General features: G+C 39.3%; 1 protein-coding gene across 2 annotated transcripts; it reads left to right on the plus strand.

Annotated features, from left to right (window-relative positions):
- The first annotated feature begins 5,492 nt into the window (after window positions 1–5,492).
- Window positions 5,493–26,471, plus strand: LOC136855673 (crustacean calcium-binding protein 23-like). Of its 2 annotated transcripts, none has more exons than XM_067132927.1 (5): window positions 5,493–5,631; window positions 20,278–20,403; window positions 22,437–22,614; window positions 23,648–23,857; window positions 24,706–26,471. In XM_067132927.1, the coding sequence occupies exons 2-5, from the start codon at window positions 20,279–20,281 to the stop codon at window positions 24,805–24,807; spliced, it is 615 nt and encodes a 204-aa protein (XP_066989028.1). In that variant the 5' UTR covers window positions 5,493–5,631; window position 20,278; the 3' UTR covers window positions 24,808–26,471. The 2 variants fall into 2 exon arrangements, with proteins under 2 accessions (XP_066989028.1, XP_066989030.1); XM_067132929.1 differs by lacking the exon at window positions 5,493–5,631 and adding an exon at window positions 18,273–18,371.
- The last annotated feature ends 1,296 nt before the right edge of the window (window positions 26,472–27,767 follow it).

Genomic DNA, 27,767 nt, shown 5'->3' on the forward strand with positions numbered 1-27,767 from the left:
TTCTATCTCTAACTACTAGAGTAGTATGAAATGATTGACGTTGTATTAATATTTGTTTTCAATTGCTGAGTGCTCCTTCTAGGAACTGACCATTTCTGTCGACTTCAAATAACAAGGCTCGAAGATACGTGGTCTGGTGAGAGGTCGATGTCGATATGAAGGACAGGAAAGCTTTAACGTGGGAAAACTCACGAGATATAGGATTTCAAAAACTGCTATAAAGAAAAATAGTAAACAGACAATCAACAACTAAGGTTAATATACTTGAACCTAGACAAAAAAAAAAGGCAGCAGAACTCTTATTAGAAATAAATAATTCAAATTGTACGACGTGCACGAGTTGATCAGTGCTGAGCGAAATCAGGGACCTTGGAAACAGGTAAACATACTAAAATTAACAAGTTCACAAAAAGTACCTCTGGATTCTTTCCTTCTGCCTGCAAAAATAAAAATAAAAAATGAATAAACAGCAAATGCGCATTCAGAAAAGCAAAAGGGAAGGAATACTTTTAAGTATTAGGTTACAACCTTCTGTTAACATAAGCCAAGCTGACATTCCTTTTGAGAACATTAGAACGAGAATGTACCTTTCACGAGTGTGATTACCGTCACGCGAATGGAATGTGGTAGGTAAAAGGCCTCGCTACCTCAGACATTGAGAGCAGCTGTTTTCACGTTAAGATATGAAAGGACTTCCTTGCATTCCATAATCAGCTTTAGCCCGTAGGGGGTTTTAGGCTTTACTTAAGGGTCTTTGCAGCGTCCCTTCGGCCCCTAGCTGCAGCCACTTTCATTCCTTTTACTGTACCTCCGTTCATATTCTCTTTCCACCATCTTACTGGCCACCCTCTCCTAACAATTGATTCATAGCGCAATTGAGAAGTTTTCCTCCTGTTACACCTTTCAGACCTTTCACTGTCAATTTCCCTTTCAGCGCTAAATGACCACATAGGTCCCAGCGATTGCCCTTTGGCCTAAATTCCATATTCCGAAGCTGTTACTGTGAATCACGCAGTAGTAAATCAGTTTAATCTGATTCCAACTTAACAAATGGAGCCATTCCTACTCATAATTTTGCCGAATAGCTTTCATGTCCTTCGTAGTCAATGCACACAACATAAAACTTAGATTTTAGCGTCATAAATTTCGCGATGGCTAAAAAATGTCACGTTTCGAGTTGTTAAAAACATTCACCTTCTATCCTTTGCCGCTTCATAATAAAAAACAATATTAGAACATGCGAAAGTGTTCAGCGAGTTGGCGAATCTGTCGAAATAATAATTTTCGGAAATATTTTCACTGCAATAGATTTATAATAACTGTGAGGACGAAGCAGATCACTTTATCTGACATTAATAAAACAATTCGACTCTTTCACTTATTATTATTATTATTATTATTATTATTATTATTATTATTATTATTATTATTATTATTATTATTATTATTATTATAAAGCAAATGCCGTTGAAGTGGAATAACGAAGCAAACGTCCCCCGTAGGGTGATAGTGCCGCCAGTGCACCTCACGCTGTGCACTGTAGGCATTCCTTAAGGTTCATTGCAGCGTTCCTTCGGTTCCTAGCTGCAACCCCTTTCATTCCTTTTACTGTACCTCCATTCATATTCTCTTTCTCCCATCTTGCTATCCAAACTCTCTTAACATTTGTCCCATAGCGCAACTGCTTTGAGGTTTTCCTCCTGTTACACCTGTCAAACCTCCTGCTGTCAGTTTCCGTTTCAGCGCTGAATGACCTCATAGGTCCCAGTGGTTGGCCTTTTGGTCAAAATTCTGTATTCCATTCCATTCCCATTTGTAAATATAGAAATGATAACAGAAATATTAAGCATAAGCCAAAAATCTGTGACCTTGATCTTTTGAGGGTTAAGCTCAGGAAACAAAGATATCGTGATCATTTTTATTATCGGTATGGAAAGAACACCACAAACACTGACCTTTTACTCTTCTGTACAAGAAAACTTGAGAAGACTACTGAGGCTAGAGGGCTGTAAATTGGTATGTTGATCATCCACCCCCCAATCATCAAGCATACCAAATTGCAGCCCTCTACCCTCAGTAGTTATTTTATTTTATTTCAGGTTAAAGTTAGCCATGATCGTGCGTCTGGCGCCGCTATAGGTGCCAACAACACAAGCCACCACTGGGTCTTTGCTGAAAGTTTCATGGACCGTGGCTGCAAGTGTCATGGGCTGCGGCTGAGAGTTTCATACCGCATTATACGCTTTACAGAAAACTCGATGGTGCCGAAGAAACTTCGGCGCATTTTTTCCTTGTTAATTTTCAGTCCAAACCAAGTAAATTCAATATCTACGAAATTGAAGATATTCAAATTAAAATTGATCTCTCTAAATATACCAGAACTCTGTCCCGAAGAAGAAACTGTGATCTTGATGGAATTACCATAATGGTATGAAGAAAGTCGACGTATGTAGGTAGCGAGAAAACATTGAAGCAGTCGAAGTATGGGTTTTTGACCTTTGACATTTAAGAGCCAAGCTTGGGAGTTACTTTTATGAAGTTTCAACGTGAATACACACACACACACACACACACACACATATATATATATATATATATATATATATATATATATATATATATATATATATATATGTATATATACTTATCAATTATAATTATTCTATATATATATATATATATATATATATATATATATATATATATATATATATATATATATATATATATATATATATATATATATATATATATATATATATAATTTAGATTTAGAATAAACGCATTTACAAAATTGCTAACGGAGATAGATAGATTGACAGATAGAACCAGGAACATTATCTTTTTAGCAGTTCATGATTTCATTATTAAAACAAGTAATAAATGCGCAATCGAGTTTTCTGTACAACGTATAATCAAGGCCACCGAAAATAGATCTGTCTTTCAGTGGTCTCTGTATAAGGCTGTATGAGCGGCGGCCCATGAATCTTTAACCACGGGCCGGTGGTGACCTGTCCCATTTAGTTGCAAGATGCGCGATTATGGCTAACTTTAACATTAAATCAAGTAAAAACTACTGAGGTTAGAGGGCTGCAATTTGGTCTGTTTGATGACTGGAGGGTGGATGATCAACATCCCAGTTTGCAGCCCTCTAGCCTCAGTAGTTTTTAAGATCTGAGGGCGGACTGAATAATGTGCGGACGGACAGAAAAATCTGGCACAATAGTTTTTTTACAGAAAACTAAAACCTAGAATCTGTTTTTTTTAACAGTGTCATTTTAACTGATATTGCAATTTTGTACAATGCCATTTCCCTGGAAAACGGAAGATGCATGGTTCCATTTTGGAAGGCATTGCACTACGAAATGGAATTACCGATTAAAAAAAAAAGAAAGTATGTTATCGAAAGTCATTCAGGAGGCGTAATGTTATGGGAGAAGAAAGAGAATAATTCATCTGATACACCGGGAAATTGATAATGCAAGTATCATCAGACATCTCTTTTGGTATCTTCTAATTCGCTGACTTTTGCGTTTCTTCTCTGTCATTAGGTGGAAAACATTCATTGGCTTGTGACAGTGATGATTTTCACGCTCACGAAAACGTGGCTAGACCCTAAAACCGAACGCTGAATTGGATAACTGGCAGGTGGACTTAATTATTTAAGCGCTAGTCTGAATTTTGCCAACAGTGGATGTCACCATTCTAGCCTAAGACTGTTCCTTTTGCAACATTCCAGGTTTTCTGAGCTCAGAGTCCATCAGTAATGTCATTGTGATACCTTTAGTTCAAAAGGAAACAAGTGAAAAAATGCGCTGAAGTTTCTTCGGCGCAATCGGGTTTTCTATACAGCGTATAATCAAGGCCACCGAAAATAGATCTATCTTTCTGTTGTCTCGGGTTGGTGGTGTAATGATGCCAGATGCACGATTATGGCTACCTTTAACATGAAATAAAATGAAACTACTGAGGCCAGAGGCTTGCAATTTGGTATTTTTGATGACTGGAGGGTGGATGTTCAACATACCAATTTGCAGCCCTCTACCCTCAGTAGTTTTTAAGATCTGAGGGTGGACAGGAGAAGTGCGGACGGACAGACAAAGCCGGCACAATAGTTTTCTTTTACAGAAAACTATAAAAAAAAAAAAATGTACCAATGGGATACTAAACTTGATAGGCCTAGGCTTACAGAATTCTCCAATGACCCCATCTCTATTGCTGGTAGTTTGGGGAAACGAAGGAGGGGGCACTGAGTACATAAACTCCAGCACCCTGGTTACGAATGTTATGCACAAGAGTCTTACGTGCAGCCAAGTCCAAGGCAGCGTCAATTCATTAAAACGTCTGATCACGTATTCGTTGAGAAGTTTTTGGATTGAATGATATTCTAAAGGCACCACAATGACGTCACTGCCTCCTAAAAGCCCGCTGACAGCCATACAACTCGCATGAGTAGATTTCCAGTTCAGAAAACCTGGAATAGTAGTCAAAAATGGCCTCAGCCTACTGCTTCCAAGTGCTAGGACATCCGCGATCACTCCTACATTTTAGTGAAGCACGCTGCTGCACGCATCTGCTCATAATTCAGATTAGCGCTTAAACAATCGAGTTCTCTTCACAGTTTTCCCATTCAGTGATCGGTTTTATGGTCCAGTCAAGTTTTCGTGACCGTGAAAATCATTATCGTCACGAGCCAGTGAATAGTTTCCGCATTATGAGAGAGAAGAGCGCAAGGCGTTGCGAAAAAAGATGCCAAAGAATACGTGTACTTGCAACATCAATTTCCCAGTATATCAAGTGGGTTATTCTCCCTTTTCTCCGATGATATTACACCTGAATACAGGCTAAAAACAAATTAGTTTCAAATCGTAGATCAGTATCGTTAGTGATTAGTTTAATTGCCAGATTTAGTGTAATTATCGGAGAAAAGACCTGCGTAAGCTCTTACTACACTCGACACTTCCCCGAATCATGACATTTAACAGAGTTTTTAATCGGTAATTCCATTTCGTAATCCTTGAAAAGTGGAAATATATTAATCTTTTTTTATGAAATATTATAATAAAAAACATAGCGAAATATCAATATTCATAAAGGATATTAATCATTATTGGCGCCTTGGAAGGATTCTCACTACTACATTTGGTCTCTCAAGAGCCACCATTTGCAAATGGCATTGAACGGTTCTGTGTTAAGGCATTCTTAAACGGTTTTCAAAGGTTTTTTTTTTTGAAATTAGGTTTCTATAACATCCTGAAATTCACGTAAGTAAAGTAAAAAAGAGTGAAAAAATGTAAAAACTGCCAATTTTTTACGCTATTTTTTAAACTGCATGGTCATCAACACTGTCAACTCAGGCAAGGCTTATCGTTGCCATTTGGCCTCCACGTATTTATTTTTCTTTTCTTGCCAACGCCTTCAAGGAATAGTCATTAAAGAAATGCCTGACCCCACCAGCGCCCCCCTCAGGGCTTCACCCATTATTCTCGCCTTAACCCCACCCCTAAAAGCTGCACGAAAGTGAATCAATCCATCGACGTGGTCAGTGAGTGTCAGAGCTTAGCCGGCAGCCTTGCAGGTAGTGTCTCGTAGCGTTTCTTCCGTTCACCTCAGTCAACCGTAGCAAGCAATGTAAGTATATAGCTTTCTTTGTGCTCTCTCTTGTTTTGGGCCTTTTCGGTGATGTTTGAATGGTTTTCGAGCTGAGCTGTAGTAAGATTTAGATGGAAATTTTGGTTCTGAAAGCGGTAACTTTCAGACAGTCATGAAAGTTGCGGTTTATGTGGTCCCTTTAGAGAATTCACCGCGTGGCGGTTTGTTTACATTCAGCTGAGCCTTTTGTTGCCAGTGCGTTTTCCTGCTGGGTAATTTCACTAGGCTATGCGTTGTTGACATGACGACAGACGGCGGTGAGCGTTTATTCACCTGGTGTATGTTAGAAAACTTTTACATTTTCATGTTATATATATATTTATATTATATATATATATGCTTCTTGTAAGAAATATGTTTAAGAGGTAGAGTTAATTCAAATGAATCAAGACAAACAAAGTTATAAACTGATGTACATATTCAGAAATTAGATACCAAAATGTAGTCTTAACATATCTACTACCTATACATTTGCAATTTGCTTGAACTGAACACGAACATCCAGTATGTTTGTCATATCACAGCAACACATGAAACAATGTAATTTAATGTACCTCATGCATAGGTTACGTGTCCACTGCACTGTCAAAAGAATTTGCAGGGAGGTATTGGTAATTTTTCTTAGAACGAAGAATCGCGCGCTTTAAATCAATCCGATGTGATGGAAATCGTAGGCTCCTTAAGAATATAAAAATTTCCTGCATCGTTGCCCCCGACAACATTTTTAGTCTAAAACGAGAATATAACATCTTAGACGAGCTTTCACTATTTTTAACCGGTTTTCGAAAGTGGATTTTAGTTGATTCTGCTATTCTGAGCAGAGTATTTTGACGGGCAGGAAGGTATTAACTTAGAGTCCTTAAAGTTAAAACCTGACCGCAAAGAGAGAGAGAGAGAGAGAGAGAGAGAGAGAGAGAGAGAGAGAGAGAGAGAGAGAGAGAGAGAGAGAGAGAGAGGAAGAAATTTATATCTGTTGTTTGGTATTTTGAAACCCTGCGTCTACAAGTTTTGACTTCAAACGTAATGCCTGATCTCTGACTTGGAACCAACTCTCATCCGAATTTTTAGGAACATCGTAGCTTCTTCCAAAGAACTGAAAAATGTGACCAGTGAAGAGAGGAAACAGGAAGAAGCATCAGCTGATGTAAAATGTGGATGAGATACGTCAGGTATTCACCGGGGTTCCAATATCGGTTCAGATAATCGGCAGCGATAGGCCAAGGGGTTTGTAAAATTGAAGACCCTTCGAGCGGTGGATTATGAGGTGCATGAAGAGACGCCTTCGGAATTTAGGTATCTGGTAATTAATTTTTAATATGAACCGCTTCCCTTCGGAAAAGTTCTGATGAGGTTCATAGTGCCATAGGTTCTTTTATGACGCTACAATCGATGAATAGCGATGGAAAAATAAATCCCAAAATAATAAGAGAATGTACCCGTAGGGGGGTATTGCCGTCAGCGCACCTCACGTGGTGCACTGTCAGCCTTGCTGAAGGTTATTTGCAGCGTCCCTTCGGCCCCTAGCTGCAACCCCGTCCATTCCTTCTACTATACCTCCGTTCATACTCTCGTTCTTCCATCGTACTTTCCACCCTCTCCGAACAATAATATTTTCAGCGCCGAATGATCTCACTGGTCCCATCTCTCAGCCTTTGGGCTAAATTTTGTACTCCAGTCCAATAATAGAATGTACAATTTTTTTCATCTCATTCACACCTTCTCTGCACTCTTTCCAAAGATTCCTTTGCACTGCATCTGCCTGAGAGGAGGTCTTTGGCAAGACCTTTTCTCCTCTCACTAGTAATTTCTATAATATTTCGTCTAGAGCGTCTGCTTACAATCTTAAAAACATACCAGATCCTCTTTTCTCGTTGTTTATTCCTATTTATTGTTTTTTTAGATGTTCAAAATGGAATATATCATATGTAATTGTTGATTGGGTGGTTTCTGATTGTAGTCCCTTCTGCCTTCCTTAAACACCGTCACTTCTGTTTTAGTTTTACTCGCTTCATGGTAACTGAAGGTTTTTAGAAAGTATTTTTATTTTTACTTTCTTGTCATAATTGAAATCTCCCGTGTAATTCTTCCCCTGGCTTTGCTGTTATGGCCAAGATATCCACACTAGAAAGGTCCCATAACCCTTTCACTCTGACACACTCGCTAAGAGCAACCGCAGACGTTACTATGAGGCAAGGTCCCGATGATGTACAGACCACGTCAGACCACTCAATATTCGATTCTTGTATATTCTCATTTCTGGTCTTACCGACCCGTTGGCAGTACTCCCCTCCCCCTTCCCTCCCCCCTCTCTCTCTCTCTCTCTCTCTCTCTCTCTCTCTCTCTCTCTCTCTCTCTCTCTCTTAAAAACTACTGAGGCTACAGGGCTGCAAATCTCTAGCCTCAGTAGTTTTTATTTCATTTAAGGTTAAAGTTAGCCATGATCATGCGTCTGGCACCGCTATAGGTGCCAACAACACAGGCCACCACCGGGCCGTGGCTGAGGGTTTCATGGGCCGTGGGCGAGAGTTTCACACAGCATTATACGCTGTACAGAAAACCCGATTGCGCCGAAGAAACTGCGCATTTTTTCTTTTTGTTATTATTTATTAATTTTTTTTTTTGCTCCAGTTACTACCTACGGTGTCTCAAGTCGCCTTTCTATTATTGTACCTTCGTTCTTTCTGTGGGACTAAATCTGCAACCAATAATCTATACGGTGTATTACAAGGTTCACCCGAGACCACTAAACATTCTGTCAGCCTTGGTTTCTCTGTCGTTGTTAAGCAATACTTTTTATGGCTAATAATTTTGCTAATTTTGTGTACAACATTCCTCTCTTTTCCTAATTTGGATGTCGACATTTACAAACTCATTAGCCAATGTCGCTTTCATTCTTATTACCTAAAACTATAGTGCACCTTTATCTACTCACCATTCTACCGTCCAAGTCAGCACCGATTATCAGAATTCCGTCTTTTGCAAACCACTGGCAGTAATGTGGTTTTATAGCATCGCCAACATCTCGACTGTTACTGACTTCACTTCTCATGACCTGTCTCTTGCCCTTCGTGCATTCTACAGTCTCCTTTAGCTCTTCGTTGGGCGAGTCGGTAGAGCTGTGGACTGGCACTCGCTAGGCCCCAGTTCGAGTCTCCGGCCGGCTGATGAAGAGTTAGAGGAATTTATTCCTGGTGATAGAAATTCATTTCTCGCCATAATGTGGTTCGGATTCCACAATAAGCTGTAGGCCCCGTTGCTAAGTAACCAATTGGTTCTTAGCCACGTAAAATAAGTCTAATCCTTCTTTTACACAGTCTCCCCAATATTTCCCCAGTGGCGTAGCTAGCATTCCATCAGTTGGGGGGCCTAGGTGTGGCCAAGATATTTTTTTTGGGGGGGTATGGGATCAAAGAAAATCACACAAAACTAATGTACCAATTCTGTAATTAGTAAAATATACTATTCTCGAATGTATATAGACATGTGAATGAAGGAAAATAATGGTATTAGTAATTAGTAGACCTGTATTTGAAATGATAGAGCTCAATTTTCAATTAATTTTCGACTCTTACTATATGCAAATGTATCAAATGCTGTAAGGGTTAAAATTTAGCTACAGAGGGAATTTCAACTGGGGGGCTAGTTGCGGGGGGGGGGGAGGCAAGCATCTGAGTGGGGATCGACCTAGCAAGCCTACCACGACCAGGCGACGCGTGACAATCCATACGGGTAAATATGAGCCCGCTCTTGCTGGCCACATTCCTTAGATCCAGCCAAAGTTTGCGGAGGTGGGCGTTGCCCTTGTACCTGCTTGCATGGGCTTCTTCCGCGTAACCGTTTATCAAACGGGCGCAACCGCAGGGCGGGCGAGACTGCGTGGCATTGTTGCTTACTTCCCCGGAGTGATTTATGGACCAGACCGCATACCAAAGTTTTCGGTTGTTTGCGTGACGCTGCGTATCAAAGGACTTTCCAGTGTCATAAATTTTCCTTTGCACTCCGCTACGGTTCAGTTATCCTTAACTGCAACAAGTGAGTAACGAATTGGAATTTACGATACGGTTTTATGTTCGAGGCACAGTCTGTTGTTTTTGTTTAATTCACAGATCCAGTCCAGTTATGGAGAGTAAATCAATATGACCACAGGCTTCAACGGTGGATTTTTGTCCATTATTGACGTAGCGTGCTTACGAGGTCACTGTGCCGTTCTATAAAGTTTGCGTTGAGGATTAGGGTAGTAACTGTCTACCTTGGTGCCCGATGTACAGAGGAATAATATAAAGATCACAGTATATTAAAATGTACTGTATCGTATTTAGTGGAATATTTAGTCATCTTTGCCATTAATCCCACAGGCGAAGCAGCTTCAGTCCCCTCGCACGCGTCAAAACTCTAAAACAGAGAGGAAGAAGAAAATCTTCATTTTTGAAGGTCCAGGCTGCCTCGTCGCAGTCGACTACTGAATACTTGGTTGAAGTTTCCATCTGAACTTCTCTGATTTTTTTCCCAGTACTTTATATCAGTAGTTTCTTTTTCTAAATTTTATTGCAATTTTGTTGCAGTGTTCATGCAATTCTTTAGCAATTTTGTTGCAGTGTTATTGCAATTCTTTAGCCAATTTTGTTGCAGTGTTATTGCAATTCTTTGCCAATTTTGTTGCAGTGTTATTGCAATTCTTTGCCAATTTTGTTGCAGTGTTATTGCAATTCTTTAGCAATTTTGTTGCACTGTTGCAATTTCATTGCAGTGTTATTGCAATTCTGTTGCGATTTATTGGAATTTTTCAATTTTGTTGCAATTGGCAGTTTTGCAGTTTGCAATGTTGTTGCAACTCTTGCAATTTTACTGAAAGTTTAGTCGAATTTTGTTGCAATTTTTTCGCAGTCTCGTCGCAATTGTCTCACAATTTTATTGCAGCTTAATTGCGATTTTATTCTAAGGAATATTTTTTTTCAGTTAATGTGTTGTTTTCTTTACTTGACGAAGGTGTTTGAAGATCTGCAGATATGAACGCCAATATCCTGTTAACAAAAACCACAACAATATTTTACGAGAACAACACTAAAAATCCTGTTGCTTCTAGATATTGCAGTAATTAAACAACGCGCAACCCAGGAGCCAAAGTCAAATAAAATCATAATAAAAAAAATAGATAAGCAGATGAATACATCTCAGTGAAGACAAAATATTTATCATATTGTCTTCATGACTGCGAGAAAAGTAAGCGCTTGTTAGCTTCCGGAAAAAAAAAAAAGCAAATTTCATTTGTAAGTTAATAGTTCGTTCAGAATTGATATTTCCACAGTCATCATTATAACGTCCAGTGATATTTTAACCGATTCGTTTAAAAGGGGAGATCACATGAATTTCATTGCCTATTAAATGGTCGATTTAATTGTTGTTATAAAAATTTAGCAATACTTACACATACATATATATATATATATATATATATATATATATATATATATATATATATATATATATATATATATATATATATATATATATATATATATATATATATATATATATATATATATATACACGAGGTTGAATACCTATAGCGTGCTTCAAGGGATTTTTTTCCCCACTGCTTATAGCTCTTGACACCAGTAACTGAGAAATAATTCAGGAGTCGCCCTCGTAAATCGTCGAAGAAAATAATGACAGGACGAGCTGTACACAGCGAGGAGATTGTGGTGTTTAAGGTGACTCATCCTCATATACCCCGTAGGGGGGATGGGGGTGCCGTAAGTGCACCTCTTGCGGTGCACTGTAGGCATTGCTTAAGGTTCTTTGCAGCTTGCCCTCGGCCCCTACTGCAACCCCTTACATCCCTCTTACTGTCCCTCCTTTCATATTCTCCTTCTTCCATCTTACGTTCCTCCCTCTCTTAACAGTTGATTCATAGTGCAAACTGCTTTGAGGTTTTCCTTCTGCCACACCTATGAAACCTTTCTGCTCTCAGTTTCCTTTCCAGCGCTGAATGACCTCGTAGGTCCCAGCGCTTGGTCTTTGGCCCCCCAAAAATTCTATATTCAGTTCCCCTCATCGTCAAATATGTATTTTGGTTTCTCTCATTTCGGGGTAAATACGCAAAGCGAAAGAAAATACCGTGGAAATGTAATGAAAGATTTTATTTCACATTATTACCAAGAGCCAGAAGAGTAACAAAGCACGCTAGAACTGCGTATCATTCGTTTTTATTTCCTTCAAGCATATTGTTGAGTCCAGAAAATACGTTCGGAGAGCTTCGTCATTTGTACCGTGTGCTTTTGCGCATGAAAGTAAGCGATCAGTTGATTCCGCCCTCAGATTAATTCATGCGGCGTATTCATTCTCCGTGAATGAACACGCGGACCATGAAACTTTAACCACTTGCCGGTGGTGGCCTGTCCTACATAGTTGCCAGAAGCGCACGATTATGGCTAACTTTAACCTTAAAATAAAAACTACTGAGGCTAGAGGGCTGCAATTTGGTATGTTTGATGATTGGAGGGTGGATGATAAACATACCAATTTGCAGCCCTCTAGCCTCAGTAGTTTTTAAGATCTGAGGGCGGATAGAAAAAAGTGCGGACGGACAAACAAAGCCGACGCAATAGTTTTCTTTCACGGAAAACTAAAAAGCATTAAAACTCCCATTTCAGTGGAGGGGCAACATGCAGTATGCGTCCGCATCTGAATGATAGCCAAAGAAAGGCACGAATGAACACTTCTCGGATCTGCAGTTTTGAAGCTCCTGCAAGAGTACAATTGCATTTTCTTTCTGGGTTCGTGACATTTAAGGTCTCAATACGCCAGCATAATCTCGGTGGACGATTTTAGCCGGAGGTCAGGACTTCAAATGCCAAATGGAATGACACACTGAGCAGTTCATTGGAGTCAAGTGCTCTGGGAGATCGGGGAGGCAAAATGGTTATGTTTACATTTGCGGAATTTCTAAGAATAAGTTACGGTTCTTGTTTTCGTTATTGCTAAGCTTGAAACATTTCTATCTTTACTGAGGGCCGCCGTCTGTTGTATAAAACTTTCCTCTCTGCCTGGAAATAACATCGAGTTATATTAAGGAGTGTTATCGAAAAGCTGCATAAAATCATTCAGTGAAAATGGGCTTTAATGAGTAAAAAAAAAAAAAGCCACAGTAATGTAATTGATAAACTGTATTTTTCAAAATAAAAAAATACAAAAAAAGGGATAAAAACAAGGGAGCTTTCGACCGTTGCGCAAACGGTCGAAAGCTCCCTTTTTTGTATTTTTTTTGTATCTTGAAAAATACAGTTTATCTATTACATTATTGTGGCTTTTTTAACTCATTATTTCCGATCACAATATAGTGATGCACCACAGTTAAAGTGGGCTTTCTTTCAAAGATAGAAAAGAATAATAAAAGCTCTCTTTTTATTTTTCCAGCTGAAAAGAAAACATTTCAATCACACTGCGCGATAACCAAGCGCCTCGTGTCCTCATCGCTCTGTCCAAAGGTCTTGCTTCTAAAGTTGACCTGTGTTTGTACAAGTTCGTCCATTGCCAATCAAATTTCGTATCGTTCTCCCGTAGTTGTTATTGGAACGTTTCTAGGTCATCCTCTCTCTCTCTCTCTCTCTCTCTCTCTCTCTCTCTCTCTCTCTCTCTCTCTCTCTCTCTCTCTCTCTCTCAAATTTAGATGTTAACTTTTGTTATAGTGATTTTTCTCTTGACATCATGATTGGATTTTTTTTGTCTTATATCATTCTGAAATCCGATGTCTGTAGACTGCGGTATTTTAAAGCCATTAGTCAACTTTTTTTTTTTTTTTTTTTTTTTAAGTTTTTCAATCTCGTGTTATAAAACTGGCTCTCAGTTATACGTGCAAATTCTCTCTCTCTCTCTCTCTCTCTCTCTCTCTCTCTCTCTCTCTCTCTCTCTCTCTCTCTCTATATATATATATATATATATATATATATATATATATATATATATATATATATATATATATATATAGATGTGTCTGTGTGTGCGCGTGTGTGGGAAGGCTTGAGGTATGAAAGCTATTAAACCATTGTCCAAACTTCCTGGAAGGTCCCAGGAGGTCGAGGAATAAATATCGATTGTACTCAAAATGTTGCGGTTGCGTCCGACCTTGGAGGAAAAAGAGTCGCAACATTTCACCCTGGCGCCTTCGCTACGCGCCCAAATTCTTCGCCATTCCTTCCTCCCTGACCTATTCTCAATTTTTTTTTTTTTTCCACAGTTCATCTTCTCTCCTGACCCATTCTTACTTATCGTACCCACCGCTAGCCTTTGCTGATGAACCACACCTTAAACAGTTTTCTGTGCTGTAGGCATTACTCGAGGTTCTTTGCAGCGTCCCTTCGGCCCCTAGCTGCACCCTCTTTCATTTCTTTTACTGTACCTCCGTTCATATTCTCCTTCTTCCGTCTGTCCTTCCACCCTCTCCTAACAATTGTTTCATAGAGCAACTGCGAGGTTTTCCTTCTGTTACAGTTATCAAACCTTCTTACTGCCAATTTCCGTTTCAGCGCTGAATGACCTCATAGGTCCCAGTGCTTGGCCTTTGGCCTAAATCCTGTATTCTATCTATCTTAAACAGTTCTCATTTATGAAGTTAACTTTTAATTTTCCACGGAAATATCGGAAGGTACGTAGGATGGAAAACATCAGTTTTTCCCTCATCAAACATATTTCAACCACCGCTATTGCTGTGCATACCACAGGATCTGGTACATCTGTTGTTAAAACAGGATCTGGTACATCTGCATTTTGTAAATAAAACGTTTCGGAAACCATTTAATCACGGGTGACTGAATCTGGCAAAGCACCCCTCCCCCTCATTTTCTATATTTTTTATTCATTTATTTATTATTATTATCATTCATTTACTTTAATCTTATTCCAGGGAATTTCTTTGCTCGTTTTCTACACTTACTAGCAAATGGCAGTTTTGCATTATTAAATGGAAGAAAGGCCAACTTTAGGCATTTCAAATGTTATGGCCCGCCAGATTTACTATGAATTATGTTCATAATAAAACATACAATACCAGGTTTTATTACATTTTCTTAACATGTTCAAAGAGAATTTTCATAAATGCATTATATGGTAAATGTATCTAAGAAATTTTCATGAAAGTTAAATTTAATAATCCAGAAATCAACGACTGAACTTTGATTATTGTAAATAAAATTCATGTACTGAACATAAAACGCAACTTCTCGGCTGTTCATGGTAATCCTCTGTAGCTGAGATATATGTACTTGTTTCATATCTACAATTATCTAATTTCTACATCGCATGTCATCCTCCACATCTAAGCGGTTTCTTACTTTTGTTTTGATTTGAAGTAGGGTAGAAAAGCCATAAGTAAGTCATTTATCAATTACTTGAGCCCAGAATTAGCTCTTTTTAGAATCAAAATTTTTTCCAAGTATTCATCTTGGTCATGGCGCAGAATCTGGCTCAATATTAAATGGATCTGCTATAAACGACAGATCTAATTTATCAGGGAAGTATCTGGAAAATTATTTTGTATTGATTATTTCATTTTGGAACAAGGATCTCAGTTCATTTTTCACCTTCAACAACTTCACAAAAATTCTCAAACATTGCAAAATTGGCATTAATTTTGCAGTTCTGGATCTCGGCAAGAAGGCGCAATGAGGCAATAAAATGAATTACAGTTTCGTCTTTACCCTGAAGTTTCAGATTTCTATTTCTTTTGTTTTAATTTTATTTTCTTATTTTTATATAGTTAATCTAGCAATTATAATCTAGTTAAATATCCGTGGCTCACCTGTTTTGATTGAAGATCACTGTTCTAGGGTAATCGGAGCTCGGTATGAACACTGACACTGATGCCTAGTGATTGTTGCTATAAATCTGGTAATTAGGTGTTTGTAGTTTGATTAGCAACAGCACGAATCAAAGCGGCAAATGGGCAAGCGATTTCCGAAGTGAAAAAGCCAGCTCTATTAAAGATATGTTGGTCATTACCGCTATCGGGCATTATGATTTTCTATAGATATCTAGTCGCGGACCCAAGTCTGCAATGATTTTCTGGATTTTAAATGAACTTTGGGCTTCCTGACTGTTTTAAGATGGTATGTGAAAGGCAATATGGCGGAAGAATCGGATGAAAGGTATTTTAATAGATAGGTATGTAGGTAGATAGGGGTTCAAATGCTTGGATTGTTTTGTTTATTGGATGATCAGTATTTGAACGATGGCAGGGGGTGGGTGGGGGACTAGTTTAAACATTTTCCAATCTATTTAACGGGTTTAGGTCGGGAAAGTCTGCCTTGGAAAGGAAAATTTTGACCGTAGTTAAAAAAGATTGTGTAATAAATATGAATAAGTTAGTGAAGAATTAGAGGAATTTATTTCTGGTGACAGAAATACATTTCTCGTCATAATGTGGTTCGGATTCCACAATAAGCTGTGGGTCCCGTTGCTAGGTAACCAGTTGGTTCTTAGCCACGTCAAATGAATCTAATCCTTCGGGCCAGCCGTAGGAGAGCTGTTAATCAGCTCAGTGGTCTGGTTAAACTAAGGTATACTTAACTTTACGAGCATGAGAGCAAATACACACTGACGCTTGCGAACACTTACACACACACATACAGTATGTTTGTGTCTGTGATTGTTTGTGACACTCCTGTACAAGCATACGAAGCAGCTTGTACATAAAAAGGATTCTGTTAAGGAGTTCACCCTTGATTCATCATCTAAAGAGTGACTGTGGCATGCAATAAATGGCATATTGGTGTGTATGCATATACACATACAAACAACACACACACACACACACACACACACACACACACACACATACACACATATATATATATATATATATATATATATATATATATATATATATTATAATTTATATGTACACGCAGGAATCTATGAGCTTCATATATAGTTTTCTATCTGGAAGCAAGTCGCTTTCAAACCTGAAAATTAAATCACTGAGTTTAACATTCTCTTTTGACTGACAGCGAGCGAGAAAGCGTCATGACTTGATAAGATTTTTAACCGATGAATTATATGACTACCAAAGTTTGTTTTACAGAGCCGAAAAAGGAGTTCATTAGTGCACACGCTTTTAGGGCAAATAAACAAATAGCGTCTCGCTTTGTTTTGGCACCTAATTATACCTAATTTTTAGATGGAACAAAATAAAATAGCAGAAAAATAAGTAGAAACGGCTTCTCTTTTAATATCTGGGGCTAGGATTAACTCCGAGTGACCTCACTTAAAAGAACAAAACAAAGCCGTTACAAGGTGCGTGACCCCGTTATCCTTGTAACGCCAGGTGTGATGTCATACTGCGGCAAATAAAAAAGAGAGAGAGAGAGAGAGAGAGAGAGAGGATGGGGGAAAGTGGTAAAGATAATTCCCTATCAGTCTATAATCATACCATAACTTCTGGTACCGTTCCCTGCTAATCAATGGTTTGGTGTTTGCAAAGTGTAAACCTATCCAACGATTTCGCATCTCAGAGCTGGTCTAGTTGTTTGAAGAATTATTATAGGCTGTCAGGTTCCCCGGCAAAGGTAATTCGAGCTTACATTCAACATTTAATTGATTTCGGAATGATCCTATACCTAAAGGGAATGCTTTAAGGGCTAATTTATGCTGGCCCTTTTCATGGTTAGGACAGCAATCGGCGTTTCCTGCTGACGAAAGAGGGCCGTCTTCTTATCGAAAAGGCTGAGAAATATCCAGAATATTAAGCTTAACAGAAACTAGTTTAGGTACATTTAACATACCAATCAAATGCCTTGCGTTTCACAAAACCGCAGCCTAATGGAACGCTTAGATTTACCACCATTCTTTGAAATAGGAAGAATCTATATTTCGTGTTCCAAGGTACTTTAGGGAGGGCTGAAGTTGTTGCTGTGATAAAATTGACAAAACAGAATGGTCCCGGCCTCTTCCAACTTTGTATTGCTCGTGAAGACATTGGTAATTCGAAGTAAAGGTCGTCGTGGGGTGGGTGGGTGGGTGGAAAGAACGCAATTATTTCGATCAGGAGGACGACACGCAACTTGGGCATGCTGTGCGTGGCAACATACCTTTCGTTGTAGCTTTACTGCTATTTCGACGGCATACGCTGTTAAGCGAGACAATAGAAGGAAGATAATTGGATTGCCTTCGTGAACACTAATAACTGCTGAATAACTAATAGAATTATATGAATCTTCGAAAGCCTTAACAACAGGAATGACGTCAGACGTGTGAGTGTGATCACGGCATTCCGCATGTACGTCACGGGGTCTCTCGCTGATCGTGATGTGGAAGACACAAAAAGTTGAATGGCGTCAATTGGTTGATATAGTTTGTGCGTGCTTGTGTAGGAGAGAGAGAGAGAGAGAGAGAGAGAGAGAGAGAGATGGTCAGAATACCTGACGTCCTCCTGCCTCCGAATTCGGCTAGTCAACAAAATACGTGACGCGAGAGTCAATAAAAACACGCGAACAGGATTCTACAACGAGCTCCCTTCGATAAGAAATGGCGATTAGGCGGAGGGGGAAGGCGGGAGGTGACCTCGATTTCTTTTTCTGAGTATTGCAGCTGCCTGAATAAAAGGGCCTCGCGACTGGCGAGGTGCTTGGTTGGACCCCTGGTGATAAAATTGGTCGGTGTTAAATTGCTCCTCGCCGTTTAGCGCTCAGAAGGAACGTTGTACATTAATGGGTTGTAATTATTAAGTAAGTTTCGTTCTCATTAAGTCCATTCGTAGGCGAACTCATGCACACACATACACACACCCATATATACACTATATGTATACACATTTATATATGTCTATCTATCTATATCTATACACACATATATATCACGTCTTTCATTAAAAGCGTAACCTTGCTCGTTAGACAGCCGTGAAACCAAACTACAGAAGAACATTACCTGAGTGCAGGTGGAGGATTGTCACTTGTTTACAGCGGGGAAGGGGTCCCTTGTTTTGTTTCAGTTGCCATAATTCCTGGAATGCCTTCAGTATTCAGGGTGAAGTAAGCTCCAGCCTTCTGAATTTTCACCACTAGATTGTAGAACTGAACGAGCCTTTAATTCTGGAACAAGAAGCATATTAAACAAGAAGTATATTACTGCCTCTAGTTCCCTTATTTGACTGACATGTACATCAAGGAGTGAATTATAAATTATATTCTTTACGCAAGAAACTATGATGGCGAAGTATAAATTCAAGCAAAGGAATAATGTGCTAAAGAGATATCATAGACTGGCTTTTACCTGGATTATACACCCCTCCGTAGGGGGTTAGTGCCGTCAGTGCGTGACTTCGACCCCTAGCTGCAACCCCTTTCGTTCGTTTTACTGTACCCCCTTTCATATTCCCATTCTTCCATCTTACTTTCCACCCTCTCCTAACAATTGTGCAACTGGGAGGTTTTCTTCCTGTTACACCTTTCAAACCTTTTACTGTCAATTTCCGTTTCAGCGCTGAATGACCTCATAGGTCCCAGTGCTTGGCCTTTGGCCTAAATTCTATATTAAATCAACTTAAAAAAAGAAATATATCCGATCCCATTTGCCAACAGACTACTAATTCATCTTTTCTCGACTTGCTAAAGTGGTTTGGATACCGCATTTGTGGTAACACATCTTACTATTAGAAGTTCGGTCAGTGAAATGGTAGCTTCTTTTGAAAGCTGTATTGGGTAATTACAAAGAAATGCGATCTTCCGAAAGATGAAGTGTGTATCGATGAATCAGGTGATTTGTAAGAAGAAAAATGAAAATACAATAATCATTCTTCTTACTTTTTTTTCAGCAATTTTGTTACAGGTGGCAGTGACAAACATCCCAGTTCATTGCCTTCTCATACATAATAGAGTGGGACACGATTTTCAGCAGCTAACGTTTCTAGGAATTTAAAGCTCGCGCAATTTATGTGATTGCATACTGCGAAGAGATGCATTCCTTCACGTCAAGCAAAGGGAATCATTCCTTTAGGTCCAAAGGAACAGTCTTTTCTTACACTTGAGCAGTTTTTCCGTGCGCAAAAATTCAGATAAACTTACCTAAAAAGTTATAGATGTTTTCTTATCGTCATTTCCCTAAAAGTCCTCAGTAAAATAAGTAAAGAGCAACGTGTTAGCTACAGAACTTTACATTGCGTCGTAGAAATGAGAGTAATTTGCCACAAGCCTTTCCGCCATTAAAGTCTCCTTTATTCACTCGGGTGGGCGTTATCGACGTGGTGTCAGGCGAGAACACCTAATAACCCCATTTCTCTTGCCATTATGCACGCTGGCCCCGGATATTTTTCGTCGTCCGCTATGATGTATTCTACCTCTCAGACACTCTACCCAATCGATGGGTCGACAATCCCCTCTTCATGACGTCTGATGTGTTGGCAATTGCCTAAGCGATTTCTCTCTCTCTCTCTCTCTCTCTCTAAGTCACAGGTTCTCATTTCTCCCAGTTAGGATTGAACTTAACTATGTGATTTCTCCGTGTGATGTGCTCATCTCAATGCCCCGTTTGTTCTTTACGTACAGTTTCAGATTCGTTACTTGTCTCTTACGCAGACTTTCATATAGGAGCTTTTATCTTAATGATGACTGAGTTTGTTTCTTTCACACTTTGCAGCATGACTCGCGAGGATGCCATGAAGGAGGCCTGCGCCCATGAGGCCGAGCACGCCCACGATCCCCTGGAGAAGTTAAGGTGTCTGGTGTTAAGCAGAGGATACGACAGCATCCTTCAGTTTGGGAAGTAGGTGGTTTGCTCCTGAGAAATGTTGTGGAGGGGAAGGAAATTGGCTAAACTTGCGGTCAAAGTGAATTCTGGAAGTGAGTTTCCGTAGAGTTGTGGACATTCTTCATACTATGGCTTACCTCATAGAGAAAATATAATTGTGTTACAGGGAATGAGTGAAATTAGAGATTTCACGAAATCCGTAGGGTATTTGTGAAATGACCAACTCGCTTAGGAACATTTGATCCCCGATGGCTAGTACTAAACACGGCGAAACAGTGATTCATCTACACTGTTTCACTGTGTTTAGTACTAGCCCCTGGAGGATCAAATGCACTTAGAGACATTTGGTCCCCAGGGGTTAGTACTAAACACGGCGAAACAGTGCAGAAGAATCACTGTTTCCCCGTGTTTAGTACAGTCCCGGGGGGGCGGTCTCAAATGCGTTTTGCTGTGTTTAGTACTAGCCCCTGGAGAATCAAATGCACTTAGGGGTTAGTACTAAACACGGCGAAACAGTGTAGATGAACCACTGTTTCGCCGTATTTAGTACTAGCCCCTAGGGGGTGTCTCAGATGTGCTTAGCCTTATTTTAGTACTAGCCCCTTGGGATTAAATGCAATTAGGGACAATTGATCCCCAGGGGTTAGTACTAAACACGGCGAAGCAGCGTAGATGAATCACTGTTTCGCCGTGTTTAGTACTAGCCCTCGGGGATCAAATGTTCCTAAGCGAGTTGCTCATTTCACAAATTCTTCAGGGATTTCGTGAAAGCCTGGCTTTCACACATTCCTTGTAACATAAATACAAGTTTTAGCCGATGGACGGACGTGATTCGCATGCCATTTAAGGTGTTTCGTATTCATGAAACAATCAATTCCATGGAGCGTTTGAACTGCGTCTTCTAGGACATTTGAATAATAGCGTGCCTGCCTGTACAAGACAAGGAATCATTAAATTTAAAAAGATCATCGAATAAACTTGAGTTCGTAGCCTGTCATTTATAAACTCCATTTAACGGCTTCGGAGAAATTGGCACACTTCTATTTTCAATATAAGATGAATGACTTAGGGGGAACGCAATTTGCTTGAAAAATTGATCTGTACAAAATTGGTCTCTGAATTTAAGATTTGCATCGATACCCCAATTACTGTGGAAGATATGAATTTTACCTTTGCCGAGGATAGTTAGGTCGAATTTTCCTTTGTACGTTTGTTGTATTACATGACAACTGCTCTTCATCGCAAATTAAGTTCCCTTATGCAGGTCACGAGAACAACATTTTGTATGTTCGAATGCTTCGGACCTTTTCGTACTAAAGTGCGTTGTACAGTTGTCCCATTCTGCTTCGTCTATTTCTTCCATGAAAGGAAATTTTGTTTTCAGTCTAATTTTGAGACCAAATTTTATTATACAGTAAGAATTGACAATGAATAAGAGTCCAAAGATACACTCATACTGATTTTGATACTTCTTAGGTGTTGTAAGACTGTTGCACTTACCTTTACATTTACTCTCGCGTTGCAGGCTATACAAGTTATCTTCTTGACATTATTTTAGTTTAGCAACTGACAGAATTAAGTAGTTTGTTGATTGATTGATTTATTTATTATGTATTTAATTGTTCCAGTAGTCGAACAACCTACCCATTGCTTTACTTCTCTTCTCTGTAAACGAATTTCTAGATTTTCGTTGACCGCTGTTGTCGATGCTTCCGTCCCCATTTGAAACTCAGTAATGCTCCTCGGGTTTTCTTCTCTCCCACATTTTTCTTCGTCTGTATCTTGTGCTTCTTGGCCTATTTCGATTTCCCTCTACTGACAGAACGTTGTTAGTTTTGTAATGTCTCTTTTCTTGTTGAAGGAGTAAACTATCAGAATGAAAGTCATGGTTCCTTTAAAGATATCTTTCGACTGCTTTACATGTAATAGGTGCGTTCCCCCATTTCCTTATACAAGACAATGTTTCAAAGCCACGCATGTATTATCAAGTTTGTTGTAATAGTTTCCAGGTTTTGATAGCGTGCATAAACACCGAAATGATTTTCCAGAATGTTCAGAAGACTGGACGAAGACAAGAGCCTAACTCTCTCCAAAGAGGAATTCATGGACGTCCTTCAGCAGTTTGGCTTGGACATGAGCTCAGAAGAATTTGCCGAAATCTACGCAGCTTTCGACGAGGATGGGACTGGCTCGATCAACTACTCTGAGTTTCTGGATAAACTCAGGGTAAGAAGACAGAGAGAGAGAGAGAGAGAGAGAGAGAGAGAGAGAGAGAGAGAGAGGTTGTGTACGAAGCTGAATCACTTTGATTATTTTGGTTCGAGAATATTAAATCGATTTTGCACCATAATATTTTTAATCTAAGTATATCCAGTAGATGGTATAGCATACGAAACAAAACGATTTAGTGTACAGGCCCATATTTAGATCAACGGATATTCCATAGGCACGTTGTCGTAAAATATATCAATTAAGTTTTTAATGAGTGCGTGATGAAAGCTTGTAACTTCCAAGTATAATTGAATTTCTCTAATGCTTGATATTCGTCTGGGACGCGACAGCAATATTCAAAATCGTGCGTGTCACAAAGGTTTTTTGCTTAAGCTTAATGATTTAGAAGTCTCGTAAGAATGTTTGACTTGGGTGTAGAACCGCTTCTGAAAGCACGCACCCAATTTTGCGTGCAGGCTAATGGTAGCGTGTGTGAGTGAAAGTGGTTGACCTAGAATGTTTGTTTTTAACTACGGTTCTGTTGTCACGATTTCTGTCGTAACAACATTCGCTGCGGAGTTCATCAAAGAATTCATTCACTCAAACTTTCATGGCTCACCTGCAGAGTCCTGTCACACACACACACACACACACACACACACACACACACACACACACACACATATATATATATATATATATGTGTGTGTGTGTGTAGGCCTATATATATAAACTGAATCACGAAAATATGGAACGTGATGAATATACAAATAAAGATAAAATCCACGAAGGAAAGGGAAACACTGAAGTGCTGCGAGGCCTTTCGACTGTCTGTCGTCCTTTACTAAGCAGACCGAAGAAATATAAAAGTAAGTAAAGGACGACAGGTAGTCGAAAGGCCTCGCAGCACTCCAGTGTTTCCCTCTCCTTCGTGGAATTGAACTTTATTTATTTATATATACATATATGGAGATTTGCCGATGACTTCAAGATTCTTGAAAGGTTTTAAAAGAAATCATTCGCAGAGAACCCAATTCTTCCCTCGCAGCCTGAAATGAACGACGCCAGGAAAGAGGTCGTGGAGGAGGCCTTCGCCAAGTTGGACGAGAGCGGCGACGGAGTCGTCACACTGGACGACATCCGCGACAGGTACGACGCCTCTCACCACCCCAAGGTCCTCTCCGAAGAGTCCACAGAGGAGGAGGTCCTACTCAAATTCCTCGGGAGGTTCGAGGGGGGAGTCAGCGAAGACGGGAAGGTCGGTTTCAAATTACCTCTCTCTCTCTCTCTCAAGCACACACATGATACACACATATATATATAATGTATGTATATATGCATATATATATATATACAGTATATATGTACATACATATATATACACTAAGGCATAGTTTTCCTCCCGAACAGTTTCATTGAAAGCAATTGATTCAGTGGCATCAGTTGAGAATTCAAATTACAATACGATGCACACAGTATTTTCATAAACTTATGTTTATAATTCTCTGAAATCTTATGTATCCCTGCTTGCAAATAACTTACAAAGAGGCGATGTTGTATGAAAAGCCTGCAGTTGTGATAATGCACGTACTGTTTGTGTAAGTATGGCTATAAAAACGGTATGAGTTCGTATGGAATATCAAAAGTGACCGGGTATACGCAGATGCCAGCCGCTATAAGGAATTTTACTTGGGCATATCACTGGGAGCTCCTTTGTCCATGAAATAATCGCTGACTTTTATTTCTCACCTTTCCTTAATCATTTAAGTACTAGTTAATAAAATAAAACCCCTGCAACCGAGGCCCCCTTAGGGGTTAGTGCTGTCAGTGCACCTCACGCGGTCCATTGTAGGCATTACTTAAGGGTCTTTGCAGCGTCCCTTCGGCCCCTAGGTGCAACCTCTTCCATTCCTTTTACTGTACCTCCATTCATATTCTCTGTCTTCCATCTTGCTATCCAAACCTTTCCTAACCATTGTTTCTTAGTGCAACTGCGAGGGTTTCCTCCTGTTGCACCTTTCAAACCTTTCTACTCCCAGTTTCCGTTTCAGCGCTGAATTCTATGTTCCATTCCATTCTGTAACTGAGGTTCTTCCCTTTTTTCAGGTAACAAAAGAGGAGTTCCTTGACTACTATTCTGGCATCAGCAAATCCATCGATGATGACGAATATTTCATCACCGTTATCAAGAACAGCTGGAAGCTTTAAGCAGGGAGCGAGATCTAAGATGGATAACTTCGTTCGGGCGTAGCTGAACCGTATGGTTTTTTTAGACAGTAACTCTCCCGATTGTTACTTCTCTTATTTTGTTCGTTTTTTCGCCATCTATTTACTTCTTGGCTTCGAGTGCAGACAAGTTTGTTATGTGTGCCTCGTGGCTGAAGGATAATTCTTATTTTCCGCTGACGAGGGGGTTTCTGCCCAGGAAATGATTTTCCTTTTTTTTTTTACATTGACCAGATGGGCTGCCAGGGAAATTATTTTGCGATCAATCTTATTTGCCGTTTGGAAAAATAACATTACTTCTCATTCTGTACGCTGTACTTTTCAGTCAACACCGAGCGGGGTAATAGCAATACCCAAAAACTCCTTTTTGTCAGTTGAGTTTCCTTTCATGGGGTAATCGGATGTTTCTTTGTATGCTAACTTTTGCCTCAGAGATTGGAAGAATTGCTCGTTGACTGACAAACACTCAGCGAGCAACGTTCCTTTTGTCAGTGTGAAATTGTTTAAGTTTTGCTTGATAATATTAAGCCTCTTTATTTAGCTGAAGAAGCTGGCGAATCGCTCCAGATGACCACAGGAGTTCGGAAATGGATTTAATGGCTAATAGTTGCAGAACCGCCCTTAACCTGAAAGTAAGAAATGTCAACATAAATAACTTCTTGTAGCTTTTACCAGAGAGAGAGCAGCAGTGATGACGTTGGTAATAAAAGTTCAGTATGAAACAACGTTCGTATTGCGTGCAACGAGTCCTCATGAATACCAAAGTCGTATCTGACATCTGTTTATTAATTGCTGTTTCTTTGAAAATGGAGGAGATGGCTAATTAGCTTCAGTGACAGCGGTTGTGATGACAACATCAAGTCTTGAAAGTGATGAGAGATGAGAGAGTGAAACGAGTAGAAGTCTCTCCACCCTGGAAGGAGAATAATTGCCGAGCGAATCTTGCTGAATCAAATGATGTTCTGTTTACGTTACAGCTTATCGGATGGATATTTCGGTAAATACTCTCTATGAAGTATTATTTTCGTCGTGGTTCTAGAATAAGACGTACAGTACACCTTATTAGAGCGCTTTGTCATTTTCAGCCACTAAAGCAAAACAACAGTGACATAACAGAAAAGTCTTTATCTTACCCAAGCCTTTGCCGGTCTAATTCGACCAACACGTTCGTAACATGTTGACAGGTCGAGCTTTTCGTGTCTTTTAAATCTCGCTGACCGTGGTTCTAAGTTGACATATCCCTCGTGCAGATGTAATTTCCCGTTCGCTATCGTTGCTTTCCGATTTTTGATGTTGGTTCCTCTTATGTGTAACTGGGTTTTTTTCCATTTCCTTGGACTTGACGGATTCTCGTCCTTAACTTGACGACTCCTGCTAATGAATTTTTGTTGTTTGACTGACCAAACTGTTGTTGCTTTGGAAAGAAGAAAATCAGTATTAAATACCCTCTGTTTTATCATTATTATGTTTATTATTATTACTGAATGGTTTTAAAATGCATCATCAAGTCCATCCAGAGGGAATGATACTTAGCTTATACTTCATCTGCAATGCAATATGTATTCAAACTTCAGTGTACTGTCATTTTAAAATTCGACACCAATCTCACTGATCAGTGTTAATCGGTCAATAAAGTTAAGGATAAATGTTTTTTATTAACCTTATTTGTTAAAGTTCGTGTATACTCTACGGCGGATGACTGGTACTATGCCGTGTTTTACAGTTACCAATTTATAATTAATTAATAATGAGCCTATTCTGTGTTTGTTAAACTGAACAGGACATCCGTTATAACCCCTTCAAAGTTTAAATGTCTGTGGAAAATAGGATGCCTGTTAAAATCATCTAGAACTTTACAAACCTAAATGCGACCAGAGAACTAATACATCATCAAAATGATAAGAGAAATACAAAATTTGAAAGGTATTTTCAGCACCGAGTTTCCTTCAGCGGGTGAACCGTTTCGTCCATGGATGATTTCGATTATTGGAGGGTGGCTCTTTTCTTAATCTTACCATGTCTGTTTTTATTTGCAGTAGAAATAAACGAACATTTTTCTATAGAGGCGAGCTCGCTATGAGATTACTGAAGATTATCAGTGTCCCGTCAATAACGAGATAATTTACCGAAAGTTTTTTTTACAAATTTCATCCATATTGCAACTGGTGTTCGTAACGAACGCTTCTTCCAGACGTAAACAAAAGCACCTGTGGTGAAATACTAACACCTTGTCACCAAAGTGGAGATTATTTAAAACTGCACCGAAAATTACAGTTTTCAGTTAAACTCCGATTCTATTGCGTATGTTCTACAGTTATGACTAATCCTATTCGACTGGCAGCTACCTTAGAGGTAAGCTATGAATGATCGACGCCAAAGCCTAACGTTCACCACTTAGTTTCGCGCTTGTGACATTGTGTGACTGGTAGCCCATACTGCGTTCTTTTCTGTCCTGACAAGGAATTTCATGCAGATGCAACTTGTGCAGTAACTCTTACTGCTTTGAAATGATAAAGCAATCATTCTGGTTTCCTAGTACAAACGCTATATAATTCTGGAACAACGTCGACTTCATATTATCGGCTTGTGGGAGTTCAAGACTCAATTATTTGGAATTTTTTAAGCTGTTGGTGGGATAATGGTAAGTAATGCATTACTTTTAAAATTCATTTATGTACATTTGTTACATAACCAGGTGGGCAAGCTCTCAAAGTCACATCCTGAGCCAGGACGCAAGTCGTTTTTCAGGTGGATGGTGACGAAGCGTATAGGCTACGTCGCCATGACAATTAGGTTAAGTATTCTGGGGTAATTCTGGCGTTATTTCGTTTTAAAATATCCCATCCTTTTTCACTGTCCATCCTGCTTTGTAGGTGAACATGAGATTTGTCTGAAACGTATGTTCACCAACGTAACAGGTATTTAATATATATATATATATA

Source organism: Macrobrachium rosenbergii, chromosome 32 (genome assembly GCF_040412425.1).
Source record: "Macrobrachium rosenbergii isolate ZJJX-2024 chromosome 32, ASM4041242v1, whole genome shotgun sequence".
NCBI lineage: Eukaryota > Metazoa > Arthropoda > Malacostraca > Decapoda > Palaemonidae > Macrobrachium > Macrobrachium rosenbergii.

Bases quoted from the DNA above. Each gene is read 5' to 3' on its own strand.
- LOC136855673 (XM_067132927.1), top strand. From the start codon at position 20,279: ATGACTCGCGAGGATGCCATGAAGGAGGCCTGCGCCCATGAGGCCGAG. The intron at 20,404-22,436 runs GTAGGTGGTTTG...ATGATTTTCCAG, and splicing joins AGCATCCTTCAGTTTGGGAA to AATGTTCAGAAGACTGGACG. The intron at 23,858-24,705 runs GTCGGTTTCAAA...CCCTTTTTTCAG, and splicing joins GAGTCAGCGAAGACGGGAAG to GTAACAAAAGAGGAGTTCCT.